At 38.1% G+C, this 21,772-nt stretch overlaps 1 protein-coding gene across 4 annotated transcripts in view; it reads right to left on the reverse strand.

Annotated features, from left to right (window-relative positions):
* dock8 (dedicator of cytokinesis 8) overlaps positions 1-21,772 on the reverse strand; it is a 49,595-nt gene that overhangs the window by 16,414 nt on the left and 11,409 nt on the right. For 2 of the 4 annotated variants that reach the window (XM_057357645.1, XM_057357644.1), the window contains exons 2-22: positions 19,484-19,589; positions 12,406-12,581; positions 12,153-12,224; positions 11,951-12,059; positions 10,213-10,425; positions 10,020-10,105; positions 9,539-9,605; positions 7,836-7,985; positions 7,656-7,736; positions 7,170-7,326; positions 6,960-7,081; positions 6,010-6,100; positions 5,668-5,830; positions 5,209-5,326; positions 4,696-4,766; positions 4,457-4,601; positions 3,794-3,895; positions 1,572-1,667; positions 1,214-1,448; positions 699-863; positions 2-171 (exon numbers count right to left, since the gene is read on the reverse strand). In XM_057357645.1, coding sequence (XP_057213628.1) covers positions 2-171; positions 699-863; positions 1,214-1,448; positions 1,572-1,667; positions 3,794-3,895; positions 4,457-4,601; positions 4,696-4,766; positions 5,209-5,326; positions 5,668-5,830; positions 6,010-6,100; positions 6,960-7,081; positions 7,170-7,326; positions 7,656-7,736; positions 7,836-7,985; positions 9,539-9,605; positions 10,020-10,105; positions 10,213-10,425; positions 11,951-12,059; positions 12,153-12,224; positions 12,406-12,533 — 2,541 coding nt within the window. In that variant the 5' untranslated portion in view covers positions 12,534-12,581; positions 19,484-19,589. Of the gene's footprint in view, position 1; positions 172-698; positions 864-1,213; positions 1,449-1,571; positions 1,668-3,793; positions 3,896-4,456; positions 4,602-4,695; positions 4,767-5,208; positions 5,327-5,667; positions 5,831-6,009; positions 6,101-6,959; positions 7,082-7,169; positions 7,327-7,655; positions 7,737-7,835; positions 7,986-9,538; positions 9,606-10,019; positions 10,106-10,212; positions 10,426-11,950; positions 12,060-12,152; positions 12,225-12,405; positions 12,582-16,720; positions 16,830-19,483; positions 19,590-21,772 lie in introns of those variants that run through there. The other 2 variants (XM_057357646.1, XM_057357647.1) reach the window with 2 other exon arrangements.

A 21,772-nucleotide genomic window follows, 5' to 3' on the forward strand; every position in this document is an offset into this window, starting at 1 on the left:
CCTTTGCAAGAATATTATTGACCTCTGAGTCCTCTGGGCTGTGTGGTGCTGGTATATCAGGGTTGCTGCTGGATCGGATCCGTGACTGAAGGAGCATTAAGCCCACCGTCGTAGCCGAGGTGCGAGTCAGAGTGCTGTACCTGCTCTCAGGATGAGCCAGACCTCCCGTGCCTGGTGAACATAAACCTCGATTTTAGTGTTAGCACCCTCATTACAAACATACAACCTCTTTTCTTGTATTTCTTAAGAAAAGAAAGTATACTGAAATATACTGAAAGAATATCAATTCTTGTTGGATTTTTAAGGGGATGTTGCAATCAAAAATACAAATTCTGTATTATTGATTTATTCTCATGTTGTTTAAGACCGTGTTCTTCTGTGGAAGACAAAAGAAGATATTTTGAGAAATGTCTTAGCAGTTTTGTGTCCATACAATAGATCTCGGAATCGCTCTTCAGAATATCTTCTTTTGTGTTTTGCAGAAGAAAGAAAGTCATACCGGTTCGGAATGACATGAGTGTGAACAAACAATGACAGACTTTTCATTTTGGGGTAAACTGTTCCTTTAATGGTCCACTTAAAACAATTGAGGGTGTGGCTCACAAACACTGCTCAAACTCTCAACATTGATAAATTCACTTATTTTTATTAGTGTAGGTATTGTATTAGTGGTGGTCTGCATGACATCAAAGTCGCACCTGTGGTGTGGATTTCATGCTGCGTGTCTGGCAACCGAAACACAAAGTACAGGTACGTTGCTAAGAGACAGTTTCTTCCCTGATGGTCCTTCGCCAGCTCCTGACTGTTGTGAAGGCTGTTAATGACTGACACTACTGACTCAAATGCAATCTGGGCCAGATTTGCTGCACGAGATAAAGAAAACAAGATTACAAAAATATTTGTATATATTGTAATATTTGTATTTTTGTATAAATATATTTTTTACAAAATATAAAATATTTTTCAGGCAAAAATCTAATGGTTGTGGTATTGTAGGTCCCTTGCGAGAATACTTCAAATTCTTTAACTTTAATGTTTTGATGTTGTGTGCCGAAAGCATGTAGAGGTAAAAAGCACATGTTTTCAAGAGATTTGCTTTCTCATGCAACAAAAATGTGAGAAAATCAACATGTGCAAGGCGCCGCAACACACAAGTCTAGATCTCATTAGTGATCTCTAGAGAGTCTAATGTTAAACACTTTTTGAAACGCACCGGTCTGTCCTGCGATGACCATGGGCTGCATGATGAGACGAAAGAGCTTGTCCAAAACCTGATGGAGAAAAAGTACCAGCGGCTCCAGGCCGGAGGAGGACAGCGAGATGATGCTCAGCTTCAGCTCGTGTTCAAACATGTTCTCTGAGATCTTCTCATCGCCCACTCGAAGAGGGAACGTGGTCTTCCCCTCCAGAGCGTGACACAGAGTAAAGAAACGTTCCAGGTGACTGTCCTGTGATTTAGGAAAACCAGAAGATAAACAGAAATGGGCCACATTAGCGTTGCATAATGTTTTAAATTTAGATACATTAAAATGCTGAATGTACTAGAAATCGAGCTGTGTGTGTTTGCACACCTGTGTTTGAACGGAGGACATGCAGGCTAACTCGAGGCTGAACAGTCCTTTGTGGTTTTCCATCCATTTGACTGGGGGAACCTGAGCTGGCAATTTCTAAAGGCAACATAAAAGAACTCAAATTTACATGTTCAAAAACATTTAATGGTCTGGTGTATGAATTTAGCGGCATCTAGCGGTGAGGTTGCGAACTGCAACCAACGGCTCACTCCACCCCTTCCCTTTCAAAGCACTACGGTGGCTGACACAGAACTAAAATGTCGTCACGTTTTCACTACTTTGCCAAAGGAGATAACGTATTTATGAACTGCGCTCTGTAGAGCAGTTTGTCCGTTTAGGGCTACTGTAGAAACAACATGGAGAATTCCATGCAAGGGGACCCGCGGTGTATGTATATACTGTGAGGGAAATAAGTATTTGATCCCCTGCTGATTTTGTAAGTTTGCCTACTTACAAACAAATGAAGGGTCTATAATTTTTATGGTGGGTTTATTTTAACTGATAGACACAGAATATTTAAAAAAATCAGGGGAAAAAAATGTTATATAAAGGTTATAAATTGATTTGCATTTCAGTCAGTGAAATAAGTATTTGATCCCCTACCAACTAGCAAGAATTCTGGCTCCACAGATTGGTTATGTGCCTATATGGACCACAGATTAGTCCTGTCACTTTAAGAAAGTACTCCTAAATCAGCTTGTTATGTATATAAAAGATGCCTGCCAACAGAATCTGTATCTTCCAGTTCAACCTCTCCAACACCATGCTCCAGACCAAATAGGTTTTAAAGGATGTCAGCGACAAGATTGGAGACCTGCACAAACCTTGACTAGGCTACAGACAGAAGCTTGGTGAGAAGGAGACAACTGTTGGTGTGATTATTTGGAAATAGAAGATATACAAAATAACTATCAAATGCCCTTGTTCTGGAGCTCCCTGCAATATTTCCCCAATGGGGTAAAGATGATCATGAGAAATGTTAAAGATCAGCCCAGAACTACACGGAAGAAGCCTGTTAATGATTTCAAGACAGTTGGGAACACAGTTAGCAAGCAAAACATTGGTAACACATTGGTAACACGCTATGCCACAGTAGACTGAAATCCTGAAGCACCCGCAAGGTCCTCCTGCCCAAGAAGGCCCGCCTGGCTCGTCTTAAGTTTGACAATGAACATCAAAATGATTCAGAAAAGGCTTTTGCGAAAGTGCTGGCACTGCTGTGAGACCAAAATGGACTCCTGTGTTTGGAGGGAGAGAAATGCTGACTATGAGCCCAAGAACATCATGTCTACAGAGAAGCACAGTGTTGGAAACATTCTGCTTTAGGGCTTTTTCTCTGCTACAGGTATACAGGATGACTTCACCGCATTGAGGGGCTGAGGGACGGGCCCATGTACCGTAAAATCTTGGACGAGAACCTCCTCCCCTTAACTAGGTCACTGAAGATGGGTCATGGATGAGCCTTTAACATGACAAAGACGCAAAACATATTGCCAAGACAACCAAATAGTGGCTTAAGGAGAAGCACATTAAATGTCCTAGCCAGTCTCTAGACCCTAGTCCTATAGAACCTCTGTGAAGGAGGCTAAAACTCCAATTTGCTGAGCGACAGCCAAGAAACCTTAAAGATTGACAGAGGAGTGGACTAAATGTATCCGGACACATGTGCAAACCTGGTGACCAACTATCAGAAATGTCTGACCGCTGTGCTTGCCAACAAGGATTTCTCCACAAAGTACAAAGTTATGTTTTGCTAGGGGATCAAATACTTATTTCACTGACTGAAATGCAAATCAATTTATAACCTTTATATAACATTTTTTTCCCCTGATTTTTTTTAATATTCTGTGTCTATCAGTTAAAATAAACCCACCATAAAAATTATAGACCCTTCATTTGTTTGTAAGTAGGCAAACTTACAAAATCAGCAGGGGATCAAATACTTATTTCCCTCACTGATAGAAATAGCTCATTCTAAGGTAATAAAAACATAACGCTTCATTATGTACTGTCTTTATACACCTCTGAAGACATAGTTATGTATATTATATTGCATTTCTGTCAATACATCCTTCTTAATCTTCCAAATTACACCTTTAACACAAAACAGCAATCGAGGCTAAGCTTGAATGAAAAATCATTTTAAACATTATAAAAATGAAACCTCTTTAGAAGCAGGTATGCAAGTACAACAAAAACAAGATGTAAATGGTCTACTGTACCTCAGGAGAATGCATGGAATAGTTGAGAGGAAGTTTGTCCAAAACGATTGGCAGACACTGTTGCCCCGTCTGTAGTCTGTCATTATTCCAAATGGGTAACCACTGCCAAGAGAAATTAAATTCATGACGTTTACATTAATATGTACTCGTGACTTTTACATTAATACATATTAATGATCTTTACAGATGTAATCTTCGTTTGATAGTTTGTGCAGATGTCACTAAAACCCGCTATCTGTGTGTGTGTGTTCATGTTTGTATATCCCGGTGGGAACCTAAACCTGAATGCACACCAACACATGGGGACTCGTGTCACCGTGGGGACCAAAATTGAGGTCCCCATGGGCAAAAAAGCTTATAAATTGTACAGAACAATATTTTTTTAAAATCTAAAAATGCAAAAAGTGTTCTATGATCTTTAGGTTTAGGGGTTGGGTTAGGGGTTGGGGATAGAATATACAGTTTGTACAGTATACAACTCATTACGCCTATGGACTGTCCCCACGGAAATAGTAAACCAGACATGTGTGTGTGTGTGTGTGTGTGTGTGTGTGTGTGTGTGTGTGTGTGTGCGTGTGTGTGTGTGTGTGTGTGCGTGTGCGTGTGCGTGTGTGTGCGTGTGCGTGTGCGTGTGTGTGCTGGAGAACACAATCTGTCACTCACTGAATATCCAATGAGAGTCTCCAAATTGCCTGTCTGGTTCTGTTTCTGTTGACAGCTGATATGGTAGAAGGTAAAGAGAAGGTGATGTTTCTTGGTTAAACGGGCCGGCATGCGGATCTTCACCTCATCATAGAAGTCTGGAGACCTGCAGTGGAGAAGATAAGTGCTCTATCACACCAGCCTGATAAGTGCTTGACATATTGACTATCAGAGGAGGTGAACCAAGAAACCATGATTACCTGTTGTGGTATGTGACTGGGCTGTAGACCTCTTGAAGAAACTCAGGACCACTTGATTTTCCATAGATCACCTTTAGAGAGATTTGCTTATTAGTTTTCCTGAGAGTTTTTAGGATCAGCGATTTTACTTTTACGAGGATTTAACATTAAGCTGTGTGTGTGTGTGTGTGTGTGTGTGTGTGTGTGTGTGTGTGTGTGTGTGTGTGTGTGTGTGTGTGGGTAGGGTAAACCCTACGGTATGGGAACAAAATGTCCCCACAAAGATGGCAATGATGGACACTTTTGGTCCCCATGAGCCTTATAAACAAGCTTATAAATCATACAGAATTAACTTTTTTGAAAATCTAAAAGAGCAGACAGTTGTGTGTGATTGTTAGGTTTAGGGGTAGGGAATATGATATACAGTGTGTACAGTATAAAAACCGTTACATCTATGGAATGTCCCCATAAAACATGGAAACCCAACATGTGTGTGCGTGCGTGTGTGTGTGTTTGTGCGTGCGTTGTACTCACAGGCATGGCACAGCTGGGGTCTTCACCACTCATAAACTGGATTTTAACTGTAATGTTTCTAGCTGAAGTCAAACGGTTTGTAAGATTCAGCCTCAGAGGATAAACATACAGGAAGTTCCTGTAATGTGATACAAAAATATATAAATAGTTACATAAGGAATTGTTTAAAGGATGAGGGAAATACTATGCATGAAATTTCAATTATTCCTCCTGGAATTCTTATTTGGTTGTAGAAACATAAACTGACCACTAGATGGCGCAAATCACTCACATGTCGACTTCGAAAACCAAGCACTGACTATTCTAAGAGCATGCAATTTATAACAGGGATCAAGATGGATAAAACAAAATTCCTAATTCCAAAAGTCGCCCCTCCACCCTTTTTAGACTGAAATATGTCACAAGCAATGTTTTATATCGACTTGAAGCATAAATGATGTGTATGTGATGGGGGCTCACCTATATATGTTGTGAGGCACAAAGACTTCACTGGAAGGAAACTCTAGGACTTCTTTAACTGCTCGTGGATGTTTCTCAGACACAGGCTTCACAGGAATCAGTTCAGGGGACAGACACCCAGGCACTACGTCTGGCACCGGGGACACTTCCAGTCTCACGAAACCTGTGAAACACACATTTTGAGAACGTTGTTGTTACAAGGGTCTTCTGGGTGGTTACTGGTCCAGTTCTGGTCCCTAGATATGGCTTTTTATGACTGGCAAATGAAAATCGTAAGTTTATATCAGGTATTTTGACACTTCCGCTGAAGAAAGATTAGAAAGAGTTAGAATGTCTCCTCACCAGGTATGACCTTAACACGTCTCTGATTGGAAGATCTCTTGATGTCCGCCAGGAACTTGAAAAGGTCCTCGTCACTCAGACGCTCTCCTTCCTGCCCAACAAACAGGAGATTATCACTGTATTTCACAAGTACGACATCTTTTTAAAAATATCTCGTCTTTTTATGGAGAACTGCACATTCAGTCACTCTTAAAAATAAAGGTGCTTAAAAGGTTCTTCACAGCGATGCCATAGAAGAACCATTTTTGGTTCCACATTGACTTCCTACTATGGTGGTCAATGGGGGGCAAAATCTGTCTGGTCATAAGCATTCTTCCAAATATCTTTCTCTGTGTTCATCAGAACAAAGACATTTATACAGATTTGGAACAACTCGAAGGTGAGTAAATGATGACAGAATTTTCATTTTTGGGTGAAGTATGCCTTTAAAGAACCATCTCTTACTTACTGTACCTTTCGATAATCTGAAGAACCATTTTTCGCCACAAAGAACCTTTTGTGAAACAGAAAGGTTCTTCGGATGTTTAAGGATTTTTTATGGAACCATTTAGACAAAAAAGGCCTTCTATGACAGCGTGAAGCACCTTTATTTATATGAGTGTATCTCAGAGCTGAATGTTTTTAAGAATGCAGTCATCATTCACGCTGGAGTTAAAGAATGCAGACACTGATTCATCTAGAGAATGTGAAGAATGAAATAATGCTCTCAAGGTAACTTTTTATCAAGGCCTTTCATTTTTCAACTCTTTTCCTCTAATCCCCTGTCAATCACCACAAATATCTAGCTGTACTGTTTTGTGGAGCACATACTTTATTTACATACACTTTATTTCACATTACATTACAGAAAGCGGATATTAACACATATCATAAATGTCAATTTCCCAATAATTCACTGAGTGATTAAACTGATTCTGAAAGGAAATCATTCTAATAGTCAAAAGCAATACCTGCTTGATGAATGTACACATAGTGGCAGCTGGTTTAAAGCCAGACAGAGAATAGTTGTCCTCCATCAAGCTAAACCTGTCAGAGTTACGTCTAGGCAGATTCTTTTTGTCTAAACCCCTGCCTGTGCCAAAGAAAAATTGAAGCACACACATAAACACAGTAATTCATTATGGCACGGAATGGAGCAATGTGGTGTAATGATGACTCACCAATGATGCTGTCCGTCTCAGCGCTTTCTCGCTCCAGCGTGGAGCTGATCACACTCATGATGTTAACCGTGGCGAAGGCAAACGGCATCCTGTAGCGGCCCAGCCTCTGACAGAAGCTCTCTGCCTGACTCCTCAACTTCTCCAGCTTGTCTTTGTTCTAATAGACACAATAAAAATAACACTGCTTATCAAATTGTTTTGCATTATTAAAATTGTGGTGATTATCATCATTTGAAAAAGAATGACGTTAAACAAGGTGCATGTCTGGGCTTTGTGCACACTTTGTGCATAGAGACGTTATCGTGCTTCAGAAACATCTTACCCCAAACTATTTCCACAATGTTGTAAACACACAATTATCTAAAATGTCACTGTATGCCGTATCATTAAGATTTGTCTTCACTGGAATTAAGGATCCTTGCCAAACCCAGGGTGTCCACATACTTTAGACCATGAGGCAGAGTTTTTGCTTTATTCTGTGGTTACCTTCACTGTGTCGCTCTCCTTCATGACCATGTACGGTTCAGCACAATCCCCAATCTCTCCCTGCTGAAGAACCTTCTCAATCTACAACACACAATTGACACTTTTCATCACATCTGTGCCCATCACCATCATCTTAGCAAAGGAAACATCATTTGTTGGTAAATTTGGAACTTAAACTACCTTAATGACCAGGTAGATGTCTGGAGATGGGTAGGAGATGGAGAAAATGGCAGCTCTGGCCAAAGTGGAGGTATCTATGTGGGGGTTGTGCGAGCGCAGGAGACTCTTCATCTGATCTGAGTTCAGGTCCAAGTGGACGTTCTCTGAAATCTAAAGAAAACAGAAACATAATTAGCATGAACAAAAAGGATGCAAAAAAACACGCAATCTGTAACTTTTGACTCTCTACCGCCATCTCTGTTAGAAACATGAAATGGCAGGTTCTTGTCTTCATGTGTGTTGAAAGGATGTTTGACTTTTGATTTCCTGCTAAAAAAAAAAAACATCCTGGCCATTCAAATTATAAATCACTGTTATAAGCTTACCTTTCTCAATGACGCTTTGTTTTTTTATTTTTAACAAAAAAAAAATACAGATTGCATCTTTAAACAGTCAGATTGGAAATACCCTAGAAATACTGACAAACTCTGACTCCCTCTTTTTGACAACAGTCATCTTTAACATTATGAAAACTTGATCTAAGTATAACTGAGACATATCAAGAATGTTAAGTGATAAGCATGAAGCCTTGAAATTCCATATTTAGCACGAATCAGCCAGCCTGACACCTCATAGAACAGTATTAACCGTCTTCAGGCAAAGCTAAAGAAGATTAATCTGATACTTGAGGATATTCCTCTAGAATATGATGTCTGCTGGCTGTCAGTAATAAGGAAATGTGCATGGCATTGCATTTACACTTTGCGTTAAAACCTGCTTTGAGTTCTGACAATCTGACAAAAAGTGATAAAGGAGGTTTTTTTTTAAACTCAGTCTTAAACTCAGGCATCGTTCACCCAAAAATAGAAATCCGTCATCATATATTTACACTCGATGATATTCAAAACCTGTTTATGACTCCTTTGTGGAACACATGAGAAGATATTTGGGGAAATGTTTTTGTGTCCATACAAGGGAAGTCAATTGGGGGGCAATGTTGTTATCAACATTCTTCAAAGTATCTTATTTTGTGTTCTGCAGAAGAAATAAAGTCATACAGGTTTGGAATAATATGAAGGTGAGTAAGTGAAGAACGACTTTTTACTGTTCAGTCTACATTTTCTGAATCGTTTCAGTCAGACCCATTTCTATTCCTTTAGAAGTAGAAGTTCTTGTTATAGTCATAGTCAAAGATTTGATTGAGAAGTTAGACTTTAGTTTCAAAAACAATTCTTTCACCATTTACTAATTTGGCAGACACTTTTATCCAAATGTACTTACAATAAATTCAGGCTATCCATTTTATCATTACATTCATTCTCTGGGAATCACACCCTTGACCTTCCTGTTGCTAGACAAAGCTCTTCCAGCGGACTCAGAGGATTTTAAAGAATACTAATTCAGATTTTTTTCTATAAAATGAAAGTGAATAGAGGCTAAGATTCACTTTCATCTCCTTTTGTGTTACACAGCAGAAAGAAAGTCATATGGGTTTGGCACAATTCTCATTTTTGGATGAGCTATTCCTTTAAGGTCCTGCTCTGTTCTGAGGTTGAAGAACATGGGAGGACAGGAAGTCCACTGACAGAAAGAAAATGTATTAATTATGTTTCTACTGTCTACAGTGATTATATAAAGGACATTTGTTGTTTGTGTTAGCAAATCCACATCACATATTTGCAGTTTTTCATTTCTAGCTTATAATAAAACAATCAGATACTGACCTTCTTCTTCTTCTTCAGGTCATAGAGGGCCATCGTTGCAAAGAGGGGCTCGATTTCAATCTCCAACCTAGAAGGATAAGCATTTTTTTTCCCCTTTCAAAATCATATACAACTCTAATATAAACAGCAGAGGCATTTGGTTCATCATATTTCTTTGATGTATTTGATTAATCTTCACTTTATTCATAATCAATAACATGCTTTGCTCAGTGGTCTTGGTAATGCATGCTATTGTAAATAAACTAAGAAGTAGATATCTAAGATTGATAGATATAAACCTTAGTACATTGTTGAGAAAATAATAAGAGAAAATCGTTCCAGAAAGTTCCGTTTGGGGAACTGGCAGTAAAGCTTTTAAATACTTTACAACTTCCATATAAGCTTCCAACTTCAGTCGAATGGGCTGAATATTGGCCAGTACACTTTAGACCAACCGTTCCGAGAAAATAAGCAACAACTGTGGAGGATAAAGAAGTATTACTTCATGCTATGACATCGCACAAGGATCCTCTGTCCGAAGTGCTCTCTGGGACAGTCGGGAATGGGACGAATCGCTACAGCATCCTCCTGTACAGAGTAAAGGATAGATCGAAAATAAGTTTTGGTCAAACCTTTCTTGTCTTCATCTTTCTTTATCTTTTGCTTGTGTAAAGATGGTCCAGGTAAAGCTTTACCTCATCTATAGGTGGATAGAGACTGAAAACCTCGCCATGGCGATTGCTCTGTCTGGACTCCTGGTTGAAGCGGTCCAGCTCCTCTGGGTTGCTGAAGCGCAACAGGCTGTCCACGCGACAGTCCGGCTGGAGTAAACGCAGGTTGAAATCTGAGCAGGTGAGGGTGGTCCGAGACGCATCATCACACAGTGCTGTCAGGGACGGGGACTTTTCCTGACAGAGAAAAAAAATTCTGATTTCAATCTCAAATTACACAAGGTCCAGAGTGTAATTTTTTGGAGGATCTATTGACAGAAATATAATGTACATAACTATGTCTTCAGAGGTGTATAAAGACCTTACATAATGAAGTGTTATGTTTTTATTACCTTAGAATGAGCTATTTCTATCTACATACACCGCAGGTTCCATTTAATGGACAAACTGCTCTACAGAGCGTGTTTCATAAATATGTCATCTCCTTCGGCAAAGAGGTGAAACAGGTCAACATCTTAGTCCCGTGTCAGCAACCGTAGTGCTCGAAAGGGAAGGGGGAGTGAGCCGTTGGTTGCAATTCGCAACCTCACCTCTAGATGCCGCTAAATTTCATACACTGAACTTTTAAGTTCATGGATAAACTGAATTCAGTACTTCGCATTTTTCTGTCACGTGTTGATCGAAAAAAGTCTTTTTTTACTGCAGCTTAACTTTGGCCACTTTACTGCATGTGAATGAGAGCACACAAGCAATCTGCATTGTTCTAAAACGAATACCTTTTTCCAGGAAGACCATAAGCCTTTGAGATGGATGATTCTCAAAAAAACCAAGAAGAGATTTCTGTTAATCGCCAAATATAAGAACCATATGCACCGGCTCTGAATGGCGATTTCCCATGATGCAATGTGTCTAGTCTAGACCTTCCCATACCATTTGTATTTTTCCTAACCTACTTGAAACCCCACAGCAGAGCACAGTGGAGACTGACGTCTGCTACTCGTCTGGATTGCTAATAACCCTGCAGTGAATGCTGGAGGCCCTTTAAAGGCTCCAGAACTGAAGAGAGGGTCTGGGGTTCCCTGCAGACTCTGAACTCATGAAAAAACATCGTTTTGGTTTGGATAATTAAGTCTTGGCAAGTCATGTTAGCACGGAAACAGAGGGGACAGAATGAATATTCATGTCTCATTAGGTCCATGGTCCCAGACAACCAAGGCCATTGTGATCAAGGGTGATAAAAAGTAAAAGAACAATACAAAAACAAAAGTATTTTACTTCTGTGTATATTTCTATATATTTTCAAGAACGACATTGCGTTTGCATATATGACAGGGAGGAACCAATCCTTAAAGGGATAGTTCACCCAAAAATAAAAATGAATTTGCAGCCAAACAGATCTCATCCCCCACTGACTCCCATAGTATTTATTTTCCCTAATATGGCAGTAAATGGGGGATGATATATGTTTGGTTACTGACATTCTTCCAAATATCTTCCTTTGTGTTTAGCAGAACAAAGACATTTATACAGGTTTGGAACAACTTGAGGGTGAGTAAATGACTACACAATTTTCATTTTTGGGTGAACTGTCCCTTTAAATAAATGAATAAACAAAAACTACAGAAAAAAAGGTGTGAAACACGCATATTGTGTCATTTAACAGGGTGTGTAAATAACAAGGTGTGCAAAATCTAAATTCACTGCTCTGTTGTTACTGCAAAAATACTTCTGTATATAAAAAGGATGAATTTAGTGTGCTTACCGGCTGCTCTTGTTTATCAGGTTGAATGTCAGACTCAAAAATCTGTCTCTGTAATACTTTGTTAGCGTCTGTCCTCTCTGAATATGAGATCCATCCGTAATCCTGAGTTCTGTGCATGAAACAAGACAAAAGAAGAGTGTGAGAACATCTCGTTTACAGTTGTAGGCTTTTGATTACTTAAAAACAATCTCTCGGAATTTACCTTCTGCTAACCACCAACCATGGCTGTATATAACTCTGAACACAGTCTCTCACGTGAGGGTCCAGCTCCACTCTGAAGACACCAAAAAAACATACAACACATGGGATGTGTCCGAAAAAAAGTCAATGACAAAAATGTTACGTTTATTTACTGATTATCTATAATGCTGCTTATTCATGCATTATCAAATCTATGCCCCAAAAAAGCATCAGTCAAGAGCATCTGACCTCACTAGAAATGATCAAACACCTACCCTTCCTCTGGAACAGAGGGCCGGATGGTCCTGCATTCTCTCTCCACCAGCTCCAGCTCCAGGTCATCATCGGGGAACTCTCCCAGCTCTTGCATGAGCTCAGCATCTCCACTGCGCAGCTGTGACATCAGGAACTCATCCAGGTCCACCGGCTCAACCGCTTCATATGACTGAGGCTAAACACAATGATTATCATATAGAAGCATAATATGACATTGTCTGCTGTTTTATAGATATGTATAGGTAAAGGTATGCGTAAACTATTACAAAACCTGCACCAAATACAGATTAAGGACACAGATATTTCTGATGAGTAATATATTGATAAGTACCAACATATGCACTTTCACCCCAAGCTGAGCAATGCTTCCTGTTGCAAGCGTCTGCTCAGTTATTCGACTTGATAAAAGCAATATAGCGGTTTTATAAACAATAATAATAAACAATTTGTTAAATGGGTCCTGTAGTTTGGTCGCATTTAAATATATGGTGCATTGACATCTAGCGGTTGAGCTTGGTATCGGAGTCTAAATTCAAAATATTGGAGAGATAATTTTAGCCAAGTAACAGTTCTTCCCAGTTTCTTGGTTGTTATCAGTAATAAACAACAGGCACTCTGTTGTTTGTGAATGTGTACCGGAAGTTCAGTTGGGGTCAAAAAGTGTGCATGCGCAGTAATGTTTATTTATGTTGTTAACATGAAACCGTCTATAGGTGTGTTTAGATAAAATGATCATTTTAGTTTCTTTCTAAGAACTACTAACAATAATTCTCCCAAATTTCAAATAAAAATATTGTTTCTTTTTGCATTTATTTGCAGAAAATGAAAACTGGAGAAACACGTCAAAATAACAGAAAAGAGCTCTGTATTTTTTCAGACCTCAAACACTGCAAAGAAAACAAGTTCATATTCACTTTTAAGCAATACAACAGTAATATTTCTACATGTATTTTTAAAAATTTGAAATTACTTTTAATTACTTTTTTATGCACTCAAAAAAAAGTTGTTGAACGAACTTAATTAAATTAAGGAAAACTTTTCCACGAAATTGAATTACATTTCTCCAACAAAATCTAATTTGTTTGAAACGATTCTTTATAATCTTGTTGTATGAACTTAATTTTTTTAGTAGTCTTGATTAAATTAATTTGTGTCATATACATGCATATTTGACATAAAACCAATATAAAAAACCCAATTTTATCGATTGGATTATTTAATGAAAGCACTCAAAAACATTTTTTTATATTATACATTTTAATTGTAAAATTAGACATTACTTCATTTAACTTCAATAAGAAGATATTGTGTTAATAGAACTCAACAGAAATACAAATAAGTAAGGAATAATTGACGACGGGCCGTTCAATTATCGAAAGTTAATGCACACCCCGAGGTGGTAATGCGGCCACGATGCGAAGCGGAGTGACCGTTACACCTCGGGTGTGCATTAACTTTCGATAATTGAACGGACCGTAGTCAATTATTCCGCTTATACCACGGTCACAACACCACAAGACGTTGTTCCGATACCACAAGACGTTGTTACGATGTTTTATCTCAAGACATTTGTATGGTATTTGTCCCGGAATGCACTTGCTGGTAGAACTAATTTCTTACGCATCTCATCTGAAGGCGTTGCTTGAGCTGCATATGCAGTTTTCCGAGAGCGAGAGGAAGACAGACAGTGCACGTGCACACGCGTTTGCTTCACTGAGAGTGAAAAGACAAGTATCTATATTTGATTTGTTTTCGTCGTATTTAACACCCCTGTCGTATAAGAAAAGTATTAAGAGAAAAAAGTGACATGGCGGTTTCTGCGCCAGCTGCGGTTCTCGCAGTGGCATAGAAAGCTTCCTGCTGTGTGTTTTAAGTCCCGTTTACCCATTCCACAGACGAATTTAACATGTTGTTGTTGTTGTTGTTATTTTTGTGCTTCGTGTTTTATCTTTAACCCGCTGATTGTGTCATGTAGTTTGCCGTTACCTTTGATACATGCTTTAGTTTTTCGTCTGAACAGTCCTGTACAGTGCTCTCGCCATTGTTGTTCAAATGTTCATGCTGTCCATAAATATTAATAGTTATTTCTTCTCAGACAATGGAATTTGCCAGTCACTTTGTCTGTTGTTAAATACATATTCACTGGTGGACAGTAGGCTAAACTTGGCGAAGTGATATGGAACTGTAATGCGGTCAGCAGACCTGGAACACCTTCATAGGTGTGCGTTTAACTGAAAAATAATGCACACCCGTCGAACGTTCGTCAGCCAATCAGAATGAAGCATTCAACAGCCCAGTGGTATAAAAGATCGTAACCACCCACTCCCTAACCAAAGGCAACGCTTTTTTGAACAATGGTAACCACAAAACTCAAACTCTTCAAAACCTTAAAGATAAATGAACATTAAACACTAACAAGTGTTTCTTTTTACTGAAAAATGCATAAAATAACACTTATTTAAGAAAATAATACGCAAAGCATGCTGGGAAATATAAGTCCTCTGCCCAAACGTAACTGTTTTATGTTAACACAACACAACTCCTTTATGTTGTCACAACATGACTGGATTCAGTTATATGACTAAACATAGAAAAAACATGTTGTGACCAAATTTTCCAAAAGTTGTGTTGATTTAACTTAAGCAAGTTAAGTAAATTGAACAAACTGCAAAAATCATTGTTTTGAGTGTGCGATAACCTTGATTTTATCACAGTTTTCACGTGTCTTGTCATGCTGTCAGTCTTTCACATTGCTGTTGGTTGACTTTATGTCACTCCTGAGGTTTCATTTTGTTGAAATTCAACAGATACTGGACTGGAATGGCCACAATACATCTAGAACTGCTGACTGAATTATATTTTGACCGTTCTTTCCGCAGCTGTATATATTGTGCTTTGAATATAAGTATTAGAAATGTGACTTAATATATTAAAAACTAATTTGCAAACAAAGGCCACAGAAAACCAAAGAAAACAGAGTCTAGCCTGAATCCATGTACTTTATCTCCACTTTAATATTGGTTGGCTTTCAAATAGGACATGCCTTTAATCCCTCTATATAAAACATACACACACAGAACTCTCTCTCACTCTCTCATGACCTCATTAAAACAATGAAACAAAAAAGGAGGGTGGGAAACAATAAATCCTTTTAAAAGCCAGTGGCAGAATGCAGAATAATATTAAAATGCATTGCCTTCAGTTATATTTTCCTATTAGAGAAATGCTACAGTTGAGCAAAACATGTTCTGTCACGACTCCCGACAGACAGCTCCAGACCTGTTCAAAATGACCTCACCATGACAGTCTAGATTCAACAAAATAACTGCTGTTATGCACTTCAGATGTTTCATAGATATGGTTTAATCACACTGCTTTTGGGAATAAAAACCAAACCACTTATCAAAGGCTATTTTGAAAATGATAACCTCTGAGACAGAAACATGCAGGTCAAATAAGAATCTAGTTACCTTAACTTCACAATGCAAACCAACAGCTTGGTTACGCAATACGCATTTTTCATTCACTTGAGTGAGTGCCTCGATCTTATCATCCACATTCTTAACAACAGTTTAAGTTATCATAAAAACAAACACACCCATATATGCAAGGTCTTACTATGAGCAATTCTGATAAAACACTTTTGGATCTAAATATTGCAACGACACACCTTGAAAAGGATCCAATCAACAGCTGCACATAGATAAGCTGCATATTGAAAGCCAAATGCCTGAAGAGTTTAAAAAAAATACATGTCTTTATATCCTTAAGACGTTGCAGTTGAACAGGGAACTCTATTGCAAACTATGGCAGTATTCTTATATCTGTCATACTGCCATGTTGGTCGGTACTGCACCCAAGTTTTTCACCTACTGTTGCACTTGTGTATATGGTTGAGTGACAATAAAGGGATTTGATTTGATTTTTTTATTAAATAACAAAAAAAACTACAAATATTGTTTACGTAAAATGCTTCTAATATGTTTCTCCTAAGACTCTAACAGATCTCAACACTGTCGGTCATCTTTGAGATTTGTACAAAAGCACACAAACATCTAAATGTGATGCCCAAGCCCCATATTGTATGCACCTGCAGTATTTAAATTCCATTTCTAAACTTAAGGCCTAACTGCTAACAGGAAACAGAACAGTGACAACAGTTCCTGTATTTAACACCACCAAGATATTAATAGGAAGCACACAGGCAATTCTCATCGTGTAAATTACACAGAGTTTCAGTTTTTCATGTACACGAACTAAGCACTGCCGCACACAGAACATATGCGTCACTAAATGATGAAGAAAACAACTCACCAAATGCTTCTTTCGAACCAACAACAATGCAATGACAAGATGGCGTTGCCCGGAAATAAAAAACGTCTACTTGTTTCTGCAAAACTCTTCCTTAATAGGTTTAAGCAGCAAGAAGCTCTCTATCTTGTTGGTCCTCTAAAAGCAGGATGTGACATCACAACAACCACTTCCTAGTTATGGTGAAACAGCAGAGGCACATAGGCTTGTGTTTCTAAGTCAAAGTGTTTGTTGGCAAAGACACAAAGTTAAGCTGCAATTCAATTATGAGCCAATGCACAAGTTTTGCTCTAAACTATAAGATCATCTTGAAGAAATATAATATTGTGGATGTTTTACTCTTCATGACATATCTATTTATATGATCACCTCGGGCACATTTGCTGCCAGTGAAATAAAGTAATGTTAATCGAAAAATAGATAAGGTGTATTTATAGGCCTATAGAAAGAAACTAATGTCATTTTCTATGTCACCATCACTCATTTTAACAATTATTACTAAACTAAAGTTGAATGTCCAGGACACCAATATTTGGTCATTCTGACAATGTCATTTGAACATCCAACAGTCTGCTTACATTGTAAATAAAAGGAAAACGCCAGAGGAACGATTATGTTTTTATGAAGCAAAGAGCTTCTAAAATCCTCGGATATTAAAGATGAATGTGTGTAAGCTGGAAGGCACCAGCTGTAGTGGGCTTGTAGGCCGGGCTCTGACCCATTTTCAGCATAGAGGAAGCACAAGCAGGTTAGAGCTTAACCACATGAATGTTCACAAATGTACACACACACACACACGCACACATACGTTGGGTTTCCATGTTTTATGGGGACATTCCATAGACGCAATGGTTTTTATACTGTACAAACTGTATATCATATTCCCTACCCCTAAACCTTACAATCACACACAACTGTCTGCTCTTTTAGATTTTCAAAAAAGTTAATTCTGTATGATTTATAAGCTTGTTTCCTCATGGGGACCAAAGAATGTCCCCACAAGGACAAGGATTTTGGATATTGCCATCTTTGTGGGGACATTTTGTCCCCATACCGTAGGGTTTACCCTTCCCACACACACACGCACACACACACACGTTTCCATGTTTTATGGGGACAATCCATAGACTTCCATTGATTTTATATCAGGCTTCTGCATTCTTTCAGTTTCAATAAATATCATTCTGCATGATTTATAAGCCGTTTTCTCTCATGGGGACTTGAAAAATTTACACCATTACACACACGTTATCAGGTGGGACCATTGACTTTGTTCTTAAAATAAGATAATCATATATACCACACCCTAACCCTACCCTAACAGACCTGTCAGCATCTATAGAAAAAAAGGTCCTCACAAGAATAGGTATATGTATATATTTGTGAAACATGGTATTGTATTATTTAATCTGATTTATATTTATTAGACACGCTCTGGTTTATTAAAAATCACATTTAACACAGGGGTTCTCAACCTTTTTGACTTCAACGCCCCCCACCCACTGTATTCAACAGTTTTCAAAGCCCACTCACAAAAACTAAACATTTCTACCCCATAAAATATTTCAGAGCTTGTCATTAACTGAAAAAATGTTTATTCAATATACATTGAATAAACATGACATATGATGATGTATGATAAACAATATGAACAAATATTCATAGATATGTATTTCAATGCTTATTTTCAAGTTTTAAATTATTTGTCATCCTGAGGCCCCCTGTGGGCCACGGCCCCCCTGTTGAGAACCACTGTATTAACATCTATAATATATACTTCTCTCTCTTTTTGTCACCAAATAAAACTGCACTAGTGACTCAGACACTTCATACGAGCACCCGAGCTGACATCTTTTTATACAAAAAAGCTTGGAGGAAATAAAGCATAAAGTGAACTATTTAATGCATTTTAACACATCTTTAATAAAATATTTGAATAAAGAGCAGAGATGTCAATTGTCCAAAGCTGGACATCACTTCTGGCCACTAACTGTATAAGAGACAGTTGACTAATGACCTGTATGTTTGTTTTCTGCAAGTACAGTATTCAGCTGGATTAGGCAGTGGCTATTTGCAATAGATGCTATTTATACTAAGTGAAAATAGCAGTAGCTTATGTTTACACTAAGTGAAAATAGCAGCATTTTTTTAGCGATATGCTATTTACACTAACCAAAAATAGCTGAATTTTCCTTGGATTAAGTAGAAATAGTAGTTAGATGCTATTTACTTATAAATAGTGGCAGATATCGTTACTATTTGCACCTCGGTATTGTTGTGCATTAAACGTTATGCAATAATAACAGAGTGTAAATCATTATTTTTATAAAAATGATTAAAATGATGGCAACTTATTGAGATATTAAAGCCCTACACCTACCCCTAACCTTACCCTAAACCTAAGCTTTATGAATAAAAATGAATTTTAAGTATTAAATCAGGTTTATTGAAAACAAATGCCATTATGATCTGTAAGGTAATAGAAAAGGGTTAGAGAGCGTTTTCAGCGAGAGGTGGTTTAGAACCCCGGTCTCCCGTGCAAAGTTATACAAACTTTACACCTTACGCCACTGGAGTCACTGTTTGAAATGGCATCGTTCACTTTCTCTATTCATTTGGCAGATATCACATCACATATTGGTGGGCGGAGATGGTGCAAATAGTCTCTGCCAACAAGGCGGGTTATTTGTACTCTGACACTCCGGCTGGATTCTACTCAAGTATTCATTCCAGTGTGTAAGCATTGAGTGACAGTGGAACACTCACTATGTTGAAGCTGAAAGAGCCAGAGGCGCTGTAACTGTGCCGATGGTGCGGCAGGGACCCATGACTGACCCCACTGAATTGTCTCCGGATGTCTGCCGAGGAGTGTCTGAGACGAGAGACAGAAAGAGAGAGACGAACATAAAAAATACAGAAATAAGTGCTGCAACAGGACCGTTCTCTGGTGACAGGATTTGTGCGAGCATGTGTGTGTTGTAAATCTACACCTGTGTCTTCCACCAATTAGCTCATTAGATGCATTAATTGTCATTAACCACACAGTCACCCCAACAGTCTTGCTTAGGGGCATGACAGTCATAATTCAAGAGGGTACGCAACAACTGTTTTTGATCACACCTTGAATTGAAAAGTGATGGGCAGATATATAAATCACAATATTTCGCTTTTTTTTCATATTGTCGGTCAGCTAATTAACAAATGTTTACCAATTATAAAGTCTACCAACAATTTCTATTACCATAGACTATTATTGGTAAATTAAGTCAAATAAATGTTTTAATTTCAGCATAAAAGTGTTCATTCTTTGTAATTGTCCTAATTAAACAGTATTATTAAATTACACATACAGCCATTAAGAGAACTCGGTCTCCAAAACTATTTTCAGTTTTTCTGAGTTTACTATTGCTAGGTATTTTTAGGAGGTTTAAGTAAAATGATAATATTTGTTTCATTCTGTGACAACATTTCTCCCAAATTCCAAATGTAAACAATGTTTTTATTTGCATTATTTGCAGGTTATTGAAATGGAACAAAGTGGTCAAAATAGCAAAACGGATGCAATGTTTGCATATCTTCAATACTGCAGAGAAAACAAGTTCATGTTTAAACAACACAATGCTAGTGTTTTACGTGTATTTTAGAATCAGTTAAAAAACAAATATTTCCTGGAATAAGCTTTTTTGTAAGCTTGTCTTTGTATTCTCTCAGTCTTTCACATACAGTATGTCATTCCTAAGGTTTGTTTCTGTTAAGATTCAACAGACAGAAACTACACTGAAATTGTCACAATTCATGCATAAATGCTGATTAAAGCAAAACTAGAGTGTTTATTTTTGGTGGCTGTACACAATAGACATTATATCGGCAATCAACCACCTTGCTCTTTTTATGTTTTGTATCAGTATCACAAACCACTATATTGGAACCCACAACATTTGCACGATCAGCCCATCTTTTTCAGGCTACTATCATTCCAAAGTTTCCCATGATTCTTTATGTAACAGTATATTTCATATATACACTATTATCAAATGATGATTTTCTAGTACTTTTTTCATGTCTATTCAAATGTCAACAACCTAAAATGTGATACCAAAGAATTCATTATGCTCCTTTGGCAGAGAGGTAAAGTACACCAACAAAGCTTTCTACACGCATTAATCAGCACGCTGTGCGATTTCTAAATGAAGCGTAAAATCGTGTAGACGCTATGATCAAATGTTTCCCGCAAACACTTAATAGATTGTGCTGTGTGTGTGAAACACAGCTATGCACCTGTGTCTCCCAAATACATTAGGAAAGGCAGAAATCTGGAAGACAGTGGTCCAGATTCTCCAACCTGCTTCTGCATTACTGATACTGCTTAAATGAATATTTGCAGTGTCAAACCAACAAGCATATGCTTTACTTTGAAAACAGAGCACATACTCCTTATCGTGATTATTTTAAGTTTTTTTAGTTAAGTAACAAATCTTCATTTCCCTCCAAATGTGTGCAACAACTAAAGACATTGTGAATTCTTTTCGTTTCACACCTAATTCTCTTCAGTCACATTCCCACAGGGCCTCAGCCAACAATTCCCACAATGCAGCCTGTTTTCTTCGCATTGATATTAGCAGAACGATTCGGCTCAGAAGCGGAAAGCTATTGAGACGCCAGCCCTCCCGGCCGTGACACAACAGAGTGCTATTGTGCACCCATTTATCAAAAGCCTAAAAAAATGGGTCACCGGCCATATTGGGGTGTTGCTTTCCCCAAACTCATTGGGTGCCTGTTCTCATTTTTACTTCATATGCTGATTACATTATGCTACAGAGCACAAAAAACCCCTGCAACAATAACACAGATTATTAAAAATGGTGTAGCATCTGTTGCTGATTTCTATACAAAACACATATGAACTTGAGAATAGCTTTTAAAAGCGGTTGAATTATTCGGCTGTTTTTATTGGTCACTGCTTTTCCAGATATGTCTATAAAATGAGGCACAAAGACACGTCATAAACAACTTTATAAGGTCAAGTCAGATGAGACGGAATGCAAATTCTCTGTG

The sequence above is a fragment of the Triplophysa rosa genome, linkage group LG17 (assembly GCF_024868665.1).
Source record: "Triplophysa rosa linkage group LG17, Trosa_1v2, whole genome shotgun sequence".
NCBI lineage: Eukaryota > Metazoa > Chordata > Actinopteri > Cypriniformes > Nemacheilidae > Triplophysa > Triplophysa rosa.